This window comes from Octopus bimaculoides, chromosome 23, assembly GCF_046866305.1.
Source record: "Octopus bimaculoides isolate indiv1 chromosome 23, ASM4686630v1, whole genome shotgun sequence".
In the NCBI taxonomy this organism is placed as follows: Eukaryota; Metazoa; Mollusca; class Cephalopoda; order Octopoda; family Octopodidae; genus Octopus; species Octopus bimaculoides.
The window spans coordinates 22,917,198-22,936,470 of NC_142950.1; the positions used below are offsets into that span (position 1 = coordinate 22,917,198).

Here is a 19,273-nt window from a genome sequence, read left to right on the forward strand (position 1 = left end):
TAAATATATATATAAAAATATATATATAAATATATATATAAAAATATATATATAAATATATATATAAAAAATATATATATAAATATATATATAAAAATATATATATAAATATATATATAAAAATATATATAAAAATATATATATAAATATATATATAAAAATATATATATAAATATATATATAAAAATATATATATAAAAATATATATATAAATATATATATAAAAATATATATATAAATATATATATAAAAATATATATATAAATATATATATAAAAATATATATATAAATATATATATAAAAATATATATATAAATATATATATATAAAAATATATATCTATATCTATATATATCATATCTATATCTATATATATCATATTTATATATATATATATACTTATATATATATATATATAAGTATATATAAATATATGTATATATATAAAGGTATATATACACACCTATGTCTATCAGGTGGATTGTACCTGTACTTGGTTGGTAAGATCAACCAGGTGATCATCACCTGGTCCTTGGGTACCTTTAGTTGAGTCCAGTCTATTGCAGTCATCTGAATGAAGTCTTTAGTCAGAGAGGTAACCCCTGAGATTGTAGTTCCTCTCTCCCTATCTCTCTAATCCATAGGATGATGATGGTGGTGGTAATGTTTTCTATGATGATGATGACGTTGACTAAGCCTTCAGTATGAATTCATAATTAAAAAAAAATTCAACTCAACATTTTATGTATTTATTTATTTTATTAAATTTTTACTATTTTGAATTTTTTTTGTTTTTCTTCTTGCGTTTCAAATTCTCTTGTTGCCGGTACTTCTGGTATGACTGTTTCTGTGCCTTTACTCGGCGACTCTTCAGAATCTGCTGAGCATTCTTCCGCTCTTTATTTTTGAATCTCCGTTTCTTATTGCCTAAAGCATTTGGAGTGTCTTCATCAGGTTTGCCCATCCTATGATGGAGAAAAAGAGGAAGAATGAGAAAGAAAGTGATCAAATTGGACTTATCTCCCTTGGTCATTATACACAAAGTGTCTGTTACCTGTCATACAACAGGTAATGTTGGAAACATACTTTTGTAACTGCTGGTAGTGTTTAACTATTAATTAATAAATAGTTAAACAGTACTGTTGATATTGATAAAGTAGATGTTGCCAACATTTGCCCATTCTTCAAGGAAGATGTTATATTTTTATTTCAGAGGAATTCAAAAGCACAGAGCTAGTGGAAATCGTGATAGCACCTGTGCCCAGCGTCACCTTCCTGGCACGTGTAAAGACATTCGAGTGAGATCGTTGCCAGTGCCGCTGGACTGGCTCCTGTGCAGGTGGCACGTAAAATACACCATTATGAGCGTGGCCGTTGCTAGTACTGCCTGACTGGCCTTCATGCCGGTAGCATGTAAAAGCACCCACTACACTCTCGGAGTGGTTGGCGTTAGGAAGGACGTCCAGCTGTAGAAACTCCGCCAAATCAGATTCGAGCCTGGTGTAGCCATCTGGTTTGCCAGTCCTCAGTCAAATCGTCCAACCCATGCTAGCATGGAAAGCGGACATTAAACGATGATGATGATGATGATGATGATATGTCAACAAACATCACCAGCCGCAGTCCAGCCACAAATGACACTGTCCACTGACTGTAGCAGAGCTGCAAACAGTGACATCACCATTTGTAGCCATACTGCAATTTAGGTTGGAAACATTCATACAGACATATATACATTATCATCATCATTTTAACATCTACCTTTTCATGCTTACGTTGATCAGACAGAATTTACTGTGGCTGATTTTTTTATGGTTCGATACCCTCCCTGGTTCCAATCAACATAATATTTCTCCACAGCTGTATATATTACTAGAGTGGAATGGAAACAAACAATACACTCGTTTTACAACTTTTACGTGGTTTCAGGGCAAAGAGAAAACACACACACTCTTGCAGATACATAAACATACAAAAAAGCCTCTCTAAATTCTATCTATCAAATCCACTCACAAGGTTTTGATTGGCCAGGACTATAACACTGTGACAATTTTTTTTTTTTTGTCTTTGGTCAACAAGTGTTATTCCTATTTGCTTATATCTAGAAATCAAAGGAAATCATTACTATTCTCTTCAAACTTTGCTTTTGTGAGATGGACATCAATGGTTTGAAACCCACCTACTTTCCATTACATTTCAGACAGATTCAGCACCAAGTTGTGAAGCAGAAATATCTTCATAGCAAATATTCTGCTCAATACAACAGATTTGCTTGTCAGTTGCTTAACCTTCACCATTTGAGCATGTCCCTTAGTGGCTGACAAGATGTGCATCTCTGATCATGAGCAAGAGTAATGGGGAAACATCATAGCCATGTGCTGAGAGGGATTCTTTAGGGTTTCAATAAATGTAACAGAAGTAAAGTTTGAAAGAAATATTAGCCATTTTTCATACTTTCTAGAGGTAAGCAAATAGGAAACAACAGTAACTACCCAAGAACAAAAATCATATTTTTATAGAAGACACTTGTCCAAGGTGTCAAGCAATGAAACTGAACCTGAAATCAAATGCTTAGGAAGTGAACTTCTTAACCACATAGCCATGCCATATGCTTGTTGAAATAAAAACAGATCTAAAGAAAAGCTTCAAGTAAAAATATAAAATAGAAATGGCTTTGTCTCTTACGTCTTTTGTTTAAACCAAACACCCTTATGTGTTTCTCTTCAGCAGCGGCAGATTCCGTTTCCATTTTGACTGGAATGATTTCACCACCATCATCATCATCTTCTTGTTCTTCTATCTTGTTGTGCTTTTTCCACTGTTCATAAGTGATAGGGATTAAGGAAACAAACAACACCATATGAATGAGCCTTTTGTTTACAAAGATCGTGTACCTTATCCAAGAAGCTTTGACATGCATTGGTGGTGGATTGTAAGCAAAGGACACTGCTTGTATCAACAGTAAGACTGTTGTTTACAGTCAGCAAATACACACGAAGATGCGGGAAAATAATACAATCTCATTCACAGAAACCACACAGATATATATATATAGACAAATAGATACACACACACACATACCCAACCAAACATCACAGTCCCATGCAAGGCCAAGTTGACAGTATTTTACTGTGCAACAGACAAAGTCTATAAATTGTATAGGGCCTGTGTTGGTCAAGGTCAACCATCTGCACATGGATGTGCAGGCCTGGGCAAAATGTTTTCCAAGATTTGGTCTATACATGCAAATCTCATCTCTCTGTGCCACTGATGTATATCCAAAAGGAAGGCCACTGACTTGGGCTGATAGAGCTGGATACCAGTGTCTTTACAGGGGTTGCTGTCAGACTGCAAAGAACCATAACAAACACCACAGGGCATCTTACTTGATCTGTCTGCAACCGGTCCACTGCCCTGGACGGTGCTTTTAATTTTATCAACTGCAGCTGGGTTTGAACACAAAGTACAAGGAGTTGGAATAAATAGCATTAAGGTATTATCCAACCAACAGGTTTCAGCGGTTTCCATCTGTCAATGGGATTTCATACACAAGGTTAGGTTAACCTGAAACTATGGTAGAAGATATGCATAATTCCAAGGTGGCATACACTGGAATTGAACCTAAAACCAAGTGGTTGCAGGCAAGCTTCTTAACCAGACAGCCAAGCCTGTAATCAGACCTCACTGACATCATTATCATCATCGTTTTAATGTCCACTTTCCCATGCTCGCTCTCATAAGTTGGATGTAATTCTTCAAAGTAGATTTCTACAGCTGGATGTCCATACTACCGCCAACCCTCAATTATTTCCAACTAATGTAATATCTCCAGACATGCTTCCATAGAAGACTGGAAACAAATACACTGCTTGTATGTGACACTTGTTTACAATTATCACAAGATGTCAAGACACTAATATATCTAACACAATACATGTATGTGTGTGTGTGTGTGGTGCGTATGCACTTTCACACTTCACATCAAGAAATTTGTTTCACGTCAAGAATCTAGCAAACCAAATACATAAAAATGACCAAGTTATTTTACTAGTCACCATTATTTTCAAAAGTATCATAGGATGTCAAAATTATAGGCAGAGTATTTCAACAGAAATATGGTAACAAAAGGGTTAATAATAGAACAGCCAGATGTTTTCTTTGGTGAAAGCTGACAGCTATAATGTTACCGTCAGGTTAGGGGACACAAGCTGATGTTGAGCATAAACAAAGGATATAAGTTGGATTTGTATGATGCTGGAATTAAGGCTCCACTTTCAGTCCTTACTTTCTTTGGTTCCTTGCTCAGGACAGCATTCTTTGATAAAAACTTCTTCTTTTTCCGATCCCTATAACAAAGAGGACAAAATAGATAAACATAAGCAAAACTTCAAAGTCACTATCAACCATTTTCTTAAAAACAGTTACTTTACACACACACACACATGCATGCAGACATACATACATATCTTTCTTCTCTCTTTTGCTTGTTTCAGTCATTAGACAGCAGCCATGCTGGGGCACTGCCTTAAAGAATTTTAGTTGAACAACTCAACCCTAGTATTGATTTTCTAAGCCTGGTTCTTATTCTATCAGTATCTTTTGCCAAAATGTTAAATTATGGGGAGGGGGGACATAAACACACCAACACCAACTGTCACGTGGTGGTGGGGGGACAAACACAGAAAAAGACATGCACACACATGTATATGTGTGTTTGAACCACCACCACCACCACCACCACTACAACAAAAAGAGAAACTCAAATGAATTACCATTTCATTTTGTACTGCATCTTCTGCATCTGATTCACTTCGTCTCCTGTAACCTCAAACCCACATGCTGTGGCCTCATTATGAAAGTTGTTTTCAATGTTAAGGCTGAGAGAAGAAGAAAAAAAAAATTTTTAAGATAGGAACAAAAAACATGAAAACATTAAAAAAAAAAAGTTCTGGGCAAAATTTTATGGGCAGAAACTGTGGAAGCTTATCATGTATGTGTACATGTGTGTGTGAGTAAGGTAAGTGAGCGTTTGTGAGTGTAAGTGAATGTGTGCATGTGTGTGTACATCTGCGAATCTTTCCTGGTATCTTCCTGTGTGAGCATAAATAGTGACAGAGGTTGTATTTCTTGTAAATAAAATGTTTTGTAACTCTACACCAGTTTCATAGATTTCGTGTGAAGACCATCATCGTCATTTAATGTCTGCATCTGTTGCAGGCAAGAGTTGGCCAGTTCAACAGGATCCAATGAGCTTGAGGGCTATGTTGGTCCCTAATATCTTCTTTGGCAAGGTTTCTAAGGCTGGACAGTTTGACAGGATCCAAAAAGCTTGAAGGCTACGTTGCTCCCTAATGTCTTCTTTGGCAAGGTTTCTAAGGCTGGACAGTTTGACAGGATCCAAAAAGCTTGAAGTCTATGTTGGTCCCTAATGTCTTCTTTGGCAAGGTTTCTAAGGCTGGACAGTTTGACAGGATCCAAAAAGCTTGAAGGCTATGTTGGTCCCTAATGTCTTCTTTGGCAAGGTTTCTAAGGCTAGACAGTTTGACAGGATCCAAAAAGCTTGAAGGCTATGTTGGTCCCTAATGTCTTCTTTGGCAAGGTTTCTAAGGCTGGACAGTTTGACAGGATCCAAAAAGCTTGAAGGCTACGTTGCTCCCTAATGTCTTCTTTGGCAAGGTTCCCATAGCTGGATGACCTTCCTAATGCCAATCACTTTATGGAGTATACTGGGTGCTTTTTACATGGCACCAGCACAAATGGGATCATTGAGTAACATGCAAGACAATACTCTTTCACAGAGGGAGGTGTCTTTGTGCCAGGCGTAGAGAGGTTTAAAGTACGATAACAAGAGATGATGGTTTGGCTTGGACATTTCGACAGGATTTGATAGGATCAAAAACTGCACTGAACTCCAATATCTGCTGGATGCTCTTCCAAACACCAACCACTTTACAGTGTGTGCTGAAACCAAAAAAAAAACCAAAAAAAAACAAGAGAGAAAAAATAATAGAATGAAAGCAGTGTTAAACTTACGACTTCTCACTGTTATAATCAGCTGGACAATATTGGACATAGTTCTCTTCATCTTTCACTGATTTTGCAGATTTTGCATTCTTCATCTTTTTTACAAAAGCCTTCTTTGATGGTTTTGACACAACTACAGAGCTGAAAACATCCTGAAAATAATAGCAGGAATTAGACTTCAAAAAAGAAAAAGAAAAGAATTTAAAAACAATAATAATTTCTAATTAGACCAAACAAGACTTTAGATTTATTCCCTTCATGTCTCCTAATATTACCCTGGGCCAACCAAAGGCTTGTGAGTGGATTTGATGGACAGAAATTGAAAGAAGCCCATAATATCATATATATGTGTGTGTATGTATGTATGTGTATACATAGGTATGTATGTGCATATATATATATATATATATATATATATATATATATATATGTATGTATGTATATATACACACACATACATACGAGTGTATGTCAGTGTATTTATGTCTATATAGTTCAAATTTACTGAAAACAAAAGATGAAGACAGGTGAAGGAACAACAAGCAGGTCATCATCATCGTTTAACTTTCATCATCATCATCATCATCATCATCGTCTGCTTTCCATGCTAATTTATTTAATGCTCAGGAAGAATGGAAAAGTCTTTGATGTTTTGAGCCTACACTCTTCAACAGAAAGGATTGAGAAGAAAAAAAGGAGGGAGAATGAAAAAAATGTGTAGAGATTAACAGTTCAACATGATGAAATAGTCGGAAGAAATGTATGTGTGTAGGTGCAGGTGTGGCTGTGTGGCAAGAAGTTTGCTTCCCAACCACATGGTTCCAGGTTCTGTCCCAAGACAGACAGATTAAGATTAAATACCAAGTATTAAAAAAATATAAAGGACAGGGGTCAATTAATTCAACTAAAATTCATCAAGGTGGTGACTGAAACAAGTGAAAGATAAAAGATATACACATACACACACACACATATGTACGTATGTGTATGTGTGTGTGTGTACGTACATGCGTCTGTGTTACCCTGTCTTGACATCACAGGATAGTTATAAACAAGTATCACCATCAGAACAAAATATTACCTTGCTTGGAAACAGGTGAGAGTTGGTGACAGTTAAGGTGTCTGGCCACAGAAAATTATACCTCAAAAAATTCCTTATGACCATTAGGTACAGGATGCAGTTTTGGCCATCAGCCTTGTAAGTTATGAGGCCATCTTCAGTAATGCTGGTACCACCAAAACAAAAAGCACTCAATACACTCTGTCAAGTGGCTGACACTAGAAAGGGCCACCAGACATATAAAACATGCCAAAGTAGAAATTGCAGTTCTTCAACTTCTCAGCTCCTGTCAAACCATCTGACCTAAGCCAGAATGGAAGCCAGATATTAATTGATGGTGATGATAATGAATATGAGAATGGGCAAAAGGAGATTATAAGGAAATATTTATCTCAATGTTAGCTTGATTGTCAGAAGAAAATAATAACAAATAAGTAGAATTTTAGTTGTAGTATTTTCATGGTTTTACTGTCATTCCAGCTGTGATCCTTTTTTTTTCCACCTATTTTTTTCTTTTGTCTGGCTTCTTCTAGGATTATTTCATCTTAATTCTTTTACAGCAGAGGCACATAACCTAGTGGCTAGGGTGTGGTTGTATGACCCTGGTTTTGATTTCTTTGACTAGGCAGTGTGTTGGATTCTTGAGCAAAACACTTCATTTCATGTTGTTCCAGTCTACTCAGCTTTAAATGAGTTCCAGCATTAGCTGGGAAGTTAACAATGGTGTTCTGTTCAGTGGGGAATGTTGTAATATCAGTTATGTCATTCTCCACAGACCTGAATAGGTCCAGTCACTGGATTATGGCTGTGTTAGAGCACACAGCCTGCAAAGGTTTTTAGTCAATTATATTGACCCCAACATTTTGTCAGGTACTTTGTCAACTTCAGACAAAGACAAAAGATGGTCAACCAAGTATAATAGGAGACAACCCATATGCTAGTCAACACTGACATTCATCTCATCAAGCAACACAAATCAACATTAGAATCTTCCATTGTACTTGAGAAAATTCGTCAAGCCATGGGAAATTGTAGTCATGGCCATTGCCAGTGTCATGTAAATGTTACCTGCGAAATAGTAATCATGGTCATTGCCAGTAGCATGATCTTTGAATGTTGGGCCTCAAAGAGGCAAGGGACGAGATGGTGAAGCATGATCTTCAAATGTCGGGCTTCACAGTAGTGATGACAAGTGATCAAGACCTTTGGCAATATGCTGTGCTTGTGAAGACTCATCAAGCCAGTGTCATGTTAATGGCACCCATGGAAACATAGTCATGGCTGTTGCATGGGCGTTGTGTATTTGACATCTGTGCTGCTGACACATAAAAAGCACCCATTAGATTCTTGCGGTAGCTGGCATTAGGAAGAGCATCCAGCTGTAGAAATCATGCCAAATCAGACTGGAACCTGGTACAGCCCTCCGGCTTACCAGTTCCAGTCACACCATCTAACCCATACCAGCATGGTGATGATGATGATGATGATGAAGAACCAAAAGACATGAAAACACCAAAAAATATACTGGGTAAAATTTAATGAAGAAAAACTGTGGAAATAAACACTGCAGTTTTAGGCCAGTTATGAGGCTATCTTCACTTGTGCTGGTACCGCCAAAAGAAAAAGAAAACCATTCAGTATGCCCTGTAAAGTGGTTGGCACAAGAAAGGGGCCACCAGACATAGAAACCATGCCAAAGTAGACATTGGAGCACAAAGCAGTCGTCTTATGTGTCAGTTGCTCTCAATCCATCCAACTTAAGCCAGAACAGAAGCCAAACATCAATTGATGGTGATGATAATGAAGATGAGAATGGGCAAAAGATTATAAGCAAATATTTACCTCAATGTTAGCCTGATCGTCAGCATCATCAACAACTGTTACAGAACTTTCTGGATTAGCATCCACCTTCCTCATCTCTTGTTCGGCGATCTTGTCTTCCTTCTTGGTGATGGTCTGCTTGATTGTACGATCATGGTGCCTTCTCTTCTCTTTCATCATCTCCAGCTGTTTTGTACTTTTGTTGTTGGCACAGATTTCAAACACTGTCTGTAAGGTATTTTTTTTTTTATAACAACGATAATGATAATTAGAATAATTAGATGATTAGAATAATAATGATGATGATTACTTTTGACAGAATAATGTGAAAGCTAAAAGGTTAAAAACCATTACTAGTTTTATCATGTATAATATAAATACAATTTAGTATGTTAATTATATTACCTCACCACACCCTAAACCTTAATGCTCCCTTGGGGACAGTACCACCCACATTGAGAAATTCTGCTCTAAGTGACAGAGACCTTGCAAATATTTGACAGGTTTTTTTGAAGGGTGGAGCTTGTGGTAATAAAAGCTGAGGTAATAACTTACAATGCAAGGAGAAGCCGCTATGATCCATAGGGAAAGAGCTTACTCAACTGCGAGAAAGAGTAGCCATGTTTCCCTCACATCACACCCTACTTTACAAAACAAAACAATAAACACATAGGACAACATTGTCAAATGGTCGAATCTGAAAGGTCTTTGACCATGGGGCTGACCTGAGGTTAAACAACAACACACTTACCAAATTGGTTTTATACTTATGTAAGGCATTCATAAAATCTGCACGTTTCTGGTCATTTTTGGATATGTGGTCACCTGAAGAAGAGGACACATAGATGGAAAGAATAAATTAGTAAGAATACCAATTTATATTTTGTGTCAACAACATAGCTATAAATTTATCCCAGGTATGGCGATAACCTCATGGTTTTGGGTTCAATCCCAAGGAGTGACATCTTATTTATTAAGATAGCTACCTCGATTCTAAGATTGCCTGTGTTGTGTTCCATGGCTCTGAAAGATTTGAGCTACCAGACCCAGGATCTTATCATATCAATCAGAGTCACAGGATGTATAAGTGTAATAAGTTTAAACCTTCATTAAACATCAAGAACTAAACATTGCAAATTGGTCACTATCACAACAATAAAATGCACAAGTCACTACGCTCTCTCACAAATCTGAGCAAAGATATCAGCTCTATACCTCCTCCTATATCCCCTAGTGTCCTGATGAAAAGGCTCTAACTCCAAAATGTCAACAAAATACAATGTAAAGCATTAACTGTTGTTCTGTTATCATTCATTCTACATAGTTTTGACCTTGTGCCACATAAAAAGCACCCGGTACACTCAGTAAAGTGGTTGGCATTAGGAAGGAAATCCAGCCACAGAAACCATGTCAACACAGACATCAGAGCCTAGCACAGTCCCCTGGCTAGCCAGCTCCTGTCAAACTGTTCAACCCATGCCAACATAGAAAACAGACATTAAGTGATGATGATGGGATTATATATATATATAAATTCAGAAGAGTGGTACAAGGCACCAATATATATATATAAGTCAATACTTCATGCAAACTATTCTACTTGTGTGTATATATATAAAGCATTGGTTATAGAACAAACATTAAATTTGGGTCAACGACTTTACATACAACACCATCCCTCAAACATTTAATCATATATAAAAAACACATAATAAATAATACATATACATAAAATCACAGAATGTAAAAATAAATATATATTCTAATAAAATACAAGTAGAACGGCTTATCAAAAGGTAAATATAACAACTAAAAATTTCAAAACTATCAAAAGGCCTAATGGACAAATATAAAATAAAGATAAAAATAAAATAAAGTAAGTGTCCACTGACTAAAAAGATTTTTATCAGACGATTAAAATGTTTTAAAAATTATTCTAAAAAATTATCTAAAAAAAATTTTTTTTTTAATATTTGAAAAAGTCTTTTACTCCCCTCACACAAGTATGCTCAAAGTTCATAATAAACAGATATCACAGGTCAAATTCAACATATCTATGACCATTTTGGGAGCTTACCATTGCAGTTCATTTACACTGAAGTGCATCAAGGTGATGACCCCCTCATCAGGATAAACATGAAACATGCACAGATCAAAACCTTTTATGAAAAGCTTATATAATTTAAGAAGAACCCATCAGCAGACCAGTCCAGTCCAAATTTTCTATAGAAAAAAAAAAAAAAAGACTATTGCTAAACACTCAGGTGGCTGTAGTTAACAGAAATTTAACCTTACCGGTTTCAAATCCCCGTAATGCTAAATAATTTTATTACATTTATTTTATTTCTATATACTTTCAAAAAGGTGGATGAAAACCTATGGTTGCAAAAAGGGGTCACCTCAGTAAATCTATTTAAAGTTTTTGGCCCAAAAGACTTAAGGATTGCAAGGGATTCCTTTACACACAACTTACACTTATTTATATTTACTCTGAAGGGGCTCTCGAAATAACGGACCATTCCAGAGAATAACTCTTATTATTTCTCTTCAGATCGTGTAAATAAGATGTGAGTGTGGTAGAGCTACAGTATTTTTCATTTGAGAACAAGCTCATGTGGGCCCTATATCTAGCCTTAAAATTTACTGTACTACCTATATAAACTTATTTAAATTATCCTCATCCTTAACAACGCATTTATATATTGCATTAGTAATTAGACAGAACCTGTCCAGGGGAAATAATCCAGGGTTTCTACAATTACATGATTTCCCATTGCCATCCCTAACCTTATTTCTACCACTAACAGTACTTGTCAGGTTTCCCATATTCACTCCTTCACATCTGTCATTACTGGGATTCGATACAACAGGTGGGAGCAAAATGTTGACATCACTAACCTTAGGCATATCACAACTTACCTGCCCAGAACCGGGGTTTCCATCGTAAGAACATCTCCAATGCCCTTGCCCATTTAACTTGCTTCTATTTATAGATACAATAATGAAGGCCAAATTTGGCATTACTGAGTAAGAGAACTTGATAGAAGAGATATTGCAAATGCTATAGTATTTATGACTCTTAGGGAAGTTCTCCTCCAGAATCCTAAAAAACATCTTGGGCAAATTTCTCATTTTAAGAGAAAGAGGGGGGGGGGGGGCGAACCATATTATTTCTGTTATTCAAGAACATGAGCTCTTAGTTTTACTAATCTCCCCACTAGCACTATTTTGCTTCCTATACCTATTTCTAACATCTTTAAATATGTATATTTTGGTTGCGATCAGGTAATGCATTACATTTTTCCCGATCGACTGTGACATGGTCAGGTGGTAGACCAGTCATCTTGTTTTTAAATCTCGTCTTAAGTATATATGAGATTTTAGTTTTCAATCCACTTAATTTTAGAGCATTATTGTATACAGGCGCATGTTGATCGTAAATCTCTTCATCTGCGGATAAATTAGAGATTTTGATCGAAATAGCAATAACGATACTATCTATAGTGGACTTTCAGTGATTGGACGATACATTGATATATGAGATGGATGTGTTTGGCTTATGAAATGGATAGTATAAACCCATATCCAAACATAATGTAGCATCCAGGAAAATTCACTACTCTGGAGTTAATATCAAATATAATGCTAAGATTAAAGAAATCCTTTAAGAAACTTCTAAGGGATTTCTTCAATGCAGTTTTAGACTGGCTCCGTACAGCTAGAAGTGCATCATCCCTATACAGTCCCCCAGTGAGGAGAGGAAAAGTATCCTTAAACTGCAAAAAGAGGTATAGGCCCTCTAGGTCAGTCACCTGTGCAGAATCAGATGACCCCATGGTTATATCGAAGAAATTGGTGGAATCAAATCTCTGCCAATCACACTCGTTGTAGGAGATCAAGGTCTCCCTTGCCACTAAAATTACATTAATATCTGAACTAGGTATATCCGCAAATTTAGTCAGTGGAAAACTTATTTTATTTTATTTTTATTTATTTTATATCTGTCCATTAGGCCTTTTGATAGTTTTGAAATTTTTAGTTGTTATATCTACCTTTCGATAAGCTGTTCTATTTGTATTTTATTAGAATATATATATTTTTACATTCTGTGATTTTATGTTTATGTATTATTTTTTATGTGTTTTTTATATATGATTAAATGTTTGAGGAGTGGTGCTGTATGTAAAGTCGTTGACCCAAATTTAATGTTTGTTCTATAACCAATGCTTCTTTATCTTCGTCTCATTTATATTTGAGCACTTCTTTTGCAGTCCTATAAAGCCTTTTGTTTCTATAAGAGACAAATATTATTTCCTGTTATATATATATATATATATATACACACACACACACACACACATACACCATTGTATTCCTGTTGCTAACACTTATCTGTTTCCAAGCAAGGCAATATTTTTCCAGAGATACTTCCACAGAATACTGGATACAAAGGATACTACCTGTGTAACAGTGATACTCATTTACAACTGTCAAGACAAATACACACTCACACACATGTATATCCAGAGATATGTGCTTCTTTTAATTTCCATCTACCAATTCCACTCACAAGGCCTTGGTCAAGGAGCCATGCAGTGGGACTGAACCCAAAACTTCTTAACCACACAGCCATGCCTGCACCTATATATATATATATATATATAATACAAATAATATATGAGTAATATATATATATATATATATATATACACACACACACACACACACACATATATTACATGGAAAAATGCAAGCATGAAAAGTAATATTCTTAAGATTATAAACATGGAAAAGTACAGGACAACTTATTACACCTGTAAAAGTATAGGACAAGTTATTACACCTGGAAAACTATAGGACAAGCTATTACTTCTATGAAAGTAAAGAATAAACTTTTTACTAAAAATATTGCAGCAAAGAATGCCAGTTATTCTAATTTATTACTCTTTACAGTTCTCATCTCTTAAATTTATTGTACAAAACTGTTCAGCTAATTTGTAACTTTGTCTAATTAGTCACTTTTTTCTGTATTTAAGGTAGTAAATTAGCCAAATTCTACTTAAGTATAGTGTTATTTATAAACTATAATATTATAATTTTTAATATTCAAATTTTAATTTCAGCTGCAATATTTTAAGCAAACAGTTTCTTATTCTTTACTTTACTAGAAGTAATAGCTTGTCCTATACTTTTTCAGTTGTAATAACTTGTCCTGTACTTTTCCAGGTTTATAATCTTAAGAATATTACTTTTCATCCTTGCATTTTTCCATGTAATCCATGATTTTTCCAGGCATTGCAGTTACAAGATAATAATGTGTCAATTAATAATTTAAGATTTTACCTTATAAAATACTGAAAGATAATATTTCAATTTTTCCATGTAAGTGATGATAATATTTCTATTTTTTTTATTGTTTAAATTTATGTTATGATTGAATTATTTGATATTATCCATCCACACTAAATTAATGGCAGGGAATTTTACCATCTTGTTGGTTGCACCATGGCTCACCAAAAGTTACAAACAACAAGATCTCAAAACCATCAGTTACCAGGCTCACCTTAAGTAACCTAGATTTTAAGTTGGTGATAATAGCACTGACTGCTGCTAATCTAGATGTATCAATAATTATTCAACAGTAATTATAAAATTACCTATATCCCATTAATATAAATTTGATTTATGAAAAATCCCTTTTAATTAATTTTGTAATTTAAAAAGTAAATTTAGAATATAAGCACTTTTAACCAATGTCTTTTCTGGACAGCCTTACTACATGCCTTCAGGGCTGCTCATAGAGGCACAGCCAAAAATGACTATATTCCTGCCCCAATAAATTTAGATGCATATATCTGAGGCATATAACACATTAATGAACCAGCCTGATTAAATAATTAACTAAAAAGAAAAGGAAATCAACTAAAAAGGAAAAGCAAAAAAAGCAGAAAGCAAGTTAAAGTGAAAGAGAAAATTAATAATAAAAGTTAAACTTACCCTAATTTAACAACATATTAAAAATAACTTTATTAAATACTTAATTAAATAAATAAAATATACAAAAGGTTAAGTTGACCTCGGTGGAATGTGAACTCAGAACGAAAAGACAGATGAAATACCGCTAAGCTTTTCTCCCAGCGCGATAACATTTCCGCCAACTCGCCGCGTTAGAATGTAAACATCATTTTAGAAATATATTCTTTATCTTAACATTATTGGGGCGTTACGTCTTACTTCTTCACTTACTGACAATAAATTTTATGTCATTTCACTTCATAAGTTTTTTTCTACAAATTTTTGTTCAATGCAACTAACGATTCTGAATTGCTCGTGCATTATTCTATCATTTAAGCCTAAGAAAAGTATACTTTTATTTTAAAATAAAAAAATTTATGTTAATTGAAAATGAACAGGTGCCTTACTGCCCACCTTTAGACATGACATAATTTGATGTAACTTTTTTTTTCTACTGAACCAAATCTCAAACTATTTATGCCAAAGTGTAGCTGAGGAGGAGTCCTCTTTAAAACCATTAACAGCTTGCAATTTAGTTGAGAACTGAATTAGTGGTAAAGCTTGGAAGCTGCTGCGATTGACGAAATGGTGGACTTGAGAATATATTCAACCACTACCGTGGTTGAATGACACATACATACATATCAATACAGAGCAAATAATTCATGAGAAAATAATTTGTGGAGATATCATTGACTGTATTAGTATCTAGTGTAACAGTTTAAAAATGATAATAACAGAATCAATAATATAGGCAATTACAGGCCCTCCCAAAAAGCATTAAATAGCTGAAGGATTAAAATTAATCAAAGGACATACTAAGTATGTCTACCTGCTGGAAATAACAGTCAAAACTCTTAAATAAGAGTTTTGACTGCTATTTCCAGCAGGCAGACATACTTAGTATGTCCTTTGATTAATTATATATATAGGGAGAATTCACGAAAAAACAACAGACGAAGACAGGTGGTGTAAACAACAAATGGATGTATTAGCTCGGGAATAGAGAAAGTCTTTAATGTTTCGAGCCTACGCTCTTCAACAGAAAGGAACACAGAAAGAAACAAAGAGAGAAAAAAATGTGTGTAGTGGTCAACATACCCACTATACAGAGAGAAATAAATCTTGGAATAGCATAGAAAGGACCAAGATAGATAAGCCAACTCGTGGTATGACAACCAAAAGTACCAGAGTGTCATTGATGCGACCCCTAGCAGCAAACTAGCAGATCTTTTTAGGAAAACCTTAGATAAGTTGAATCTAGGGATTAAAAAATATATATAAAGCATAAGCATAAAAAACAAAAATCTAATCATTCCAATATAAAATCAAAAATTATTTCAAAGGTTAAACTGAAATCTAACAATAACTGAACCAAACTCACCACCAATCATCCCCATCTCACCCTGCAACAAAAAGATATATCAGAAAAACTTACAGAAAATAGGATGGACCCCAATATTGAGTGCTCCATTATCAAGTTCTTTCATTCTCTTGACAGACTCTCCAGCCGGTGGTGGTCGTGTCTTGACATACTGCTTGTAGGCTTTTTCACAGACTTGCATCATATTTTGCTGAAATTACAAAAATAAAAGAAAAAATGTAAACCCACTGTAGAGGAGAGTAGCTTAGGTTACAATGATATACCCTATATTGGTCATGGACCATTCTAGAGGTCATAGCTTGTCCCATACAACTTAGTGTATGTCACAATCATGTTTTCATTCATTCTTCTTCCAACCAATGAAAACAAAGGAGTTTTTAATTGGTTACTTGTCCTGCTAGAAATGAAATGGTGACCAAATCTCCCTCTATTTACAGGTTAGTCTTGCTCAAGCTGCTACACATTTGGAGTGAACCTGAAACTACTTAATTGCACAGAACGCTTGATCTAGGTGGAGAAATGGCAAAGTCAGAGCATCAGACAAAACTCACATTTTTGTTAAATGCTTGCATGGATCAGATTAAATTGGTTTCAGGCAGATTTTCTACCATTAGCTAATCCTCACCTCTTTCCAAACTGGGTAATACGTCCCTCATACTAAGGCAGAGAGCTGGCCGGATCATTTGTGCACCAGGCAAACTACTTAGCAGCATTTTGTCTATCTATATATATTCTCAGTTCAAATCCTGCCGTAGTCAACTTTGCCCTTCATCCTTTCAGGGTCAATAAAATAAGTACCAGTTGAGTGCTGGGGTTGATGTAATCGACTTACACCCTTGATAAAATAAATATGAGTTGGACACTGGGGTCAATGTAATTGACTTACCCCACTCTCCCAAAATTGCTGGCCCTGTGCCAAAATCTGAAATTAATATTAATGGCATCAGTGAAGCATTAATAAATAGTTTAATACTTACAATATCAATGTTTTCTGTGTGCCACCGTGATAGCGTGTCCTGCCAGACATCGATCAGGGAACTTGGTACCGAGCCAAATAAACCATCCTCATCTAGAAAACAAATCATATTTATAATTAAAAAAAAAAGTGGACATCATCATCATCATTTAACATTCACCCTCCATGCTGGCATAGGTTGGACTGTTTGGCAGGAGCTGGCCAGGCTCCAACAGTCTGTTTTGGCATGGTTTCTACGAATGAATGCCAACTACTTTACAGAGTGTGCTGGGTGCTTTTTACATGTCATTGGCACAGGACATTAAAAAAGACAAAAAAAAAGAACATTCTTGTATAAGTAAGGATGTTGCATTTTAATGTTCGCTTTTCCAAGCTTGCATGGGCCAGATGGCTTTTGTTGCTGCTGCAGTTGTTGCTGTCACCACCAACACAAAGACTCAGCAACAATCAGAAGGAAACGAAACACTAGCACCATGTGAATTTTGTCAGAAAAATGTGAACTTCCAGAACTGGTATGAAAGATTAACTCATTGCAATAAATTTTTGTGTTAAATTGAGCAAAAACACTACAGAAATTTATGAAATACTTATGGATTATGGATCATGAAATGTTTATGGATTAACTTGTATGAGTCAAGCATCTGTTTTTTGCTGGCATAAGAGGTCAGCTGAAGCAAGTACACTGGGGGGCTCATGACGATCCCCTTTTTGACAACAAGGGCATCATCTACATCCACTGGGTTCCCCTGGTCAGACAGTCAACAAAGAGCACTTTGTGGAGGTTTTGAGAGAGTTCAGGAAGAGATTTCACTGCAAAAGGTCAGAGCTCTTCCACTCAGGGTCAGGTCAGTGGCACCTGCACCAGTCCACAATTCCATCCTGGTAACCAACTACTTAACAGAGACGGGCATCATGCTCCTTACATACCAGACCTTGTTCCCTGTAACTTTTAGTTACTCTCTGAGCTGAAGGAGACAAAGGAAGATGTGACAAGTGTTCTGGACACCTTCACTTTGGAAGATGTTCATGTAAGCTTCATGAAGTGATTGGAAACCTACAACAACTGCACTGAAGCCAGAGAATCCTACTTTGAAGGAGATTAGAGTTTTGTACATCTTTGAAATAAGTGGCTGTGTGGTAAGTAGCTTGCTTACCAACTACATGGTCCTGGGTTCAGTCCCACTGTGTGGCACCTTGGGCAAGTGTCTTCTACTATAGCCTCGGGCCAACCAAAGCCTTGTGAGTGGATTTGGTAAACGGAAACTGGAAGAAGCTCGTCATATATATATGTATGTGTGTTTATGTTTGTGTGTCTGTTTGTCCCCCCAGTATCGCTTGACAACCGATAGAATAAGTACTAGGCTTACAAAGAATAAGCTCTGGGGTGGATTTGCTCGACTATAAAAGGCGGTGCTCCAGCATGGCCACAGTCAAATGACTGAAACAAGTAAAAGAGTAAAGAGTAAAAGAGAGTCCCTCTTGTAAAAGCCTCAAAACCTCTGGAATGCACCTTCTATATTAACTTTTACAAGGTGAAATTGAAAGTGACAGTTTTGGTTTGCTCACCTTCATCAGACAGCCTGAGGCAAGCAAGACGACATTTCAAGTCACTCTCAATCTTTTGCTTGTAAAAGTATGTATTACATGCTCTATTAAAAAGTGTTTGGCAATCCTTCAGCTTAATGTTAAATTGCCTTTTTTTATATATTTCATCAGCATTAACTTGTGTCTGAGTAGTTAATCTGTGGTGAGTGACTGAGCTTCTTCATCTTAATGGGTGCAAAGGGTGCTGGTGCCTGAAATGGCTGTTCGGGCCAAGGGTGGTATAGAAAAGCAGGGGTGGGGGCATTTATCATAGGGGAAGGGTTGACAGGGGACTAGGAAGTGCAAGCCACTCTTTGCATCTTTGACATCTTATCTTTACCTCTTGATGTCTGTTATTTTCCCTCTGGTCCATTCCCATGCCATTGTCATGGGACCACTTTGGGCAGT

General features: G+C 35.8%; 1 protein-coding gene across 2 annotated transcripts in view; it reads right to left on the reverse strand.

The window, feature by feature from the left end:
* Nucleotides 1-740: 740 nt before the first annotated feature.
* LOC106879238 (ATP-dependent RNA helicase DDX54) overlaps nt 741-19,273 on the reverse strand; it is a 40,553-nt gene continuing 22,020 nt past the window's right edge. Inside the window, exons 12-20 of one of the 2 annotated variants that reach the window (XM_052976083.2) lie at nt 17,283-17,374; nt 16,360-16,495; nt 9,658-9,731; nt 8,928-9,134; nt 6,035-6,177; nt 4,774-4,878; nt 4,237-4,347; nt 2,687-2,829; nt 741-966 (exon numbers count right to left, since the gene is read on the reverse strand). In XM_052976083.2, the coding sequence (XP_052832043.2) occupies nt 929-966; nt 2,687-2,829; nt 4,237-4,347; nt 4,774-4,878; nt 6,035-6,177; nt 8,928-9,134; nt 9,658-9,731; nt 16,360-16,495; nt 17,283-17,374 (1,049 nt within the window). In that variant the 3' untranslated portion in view covers nt 741-928. Of the gene's footprint in view, nt 967-2,600; nt 2,830-4,236; nt 4,348-4,773; nt 4,879-6,034; nt 6,178-8,927; nt 9,135-9,657; nt 9,732-16,359; nt 16,496-17,282; nt 17,375-19,273 lie in introns of those variants that run through there. The other variant, XM_089340088.1, reaches the window with a different exon arrangement.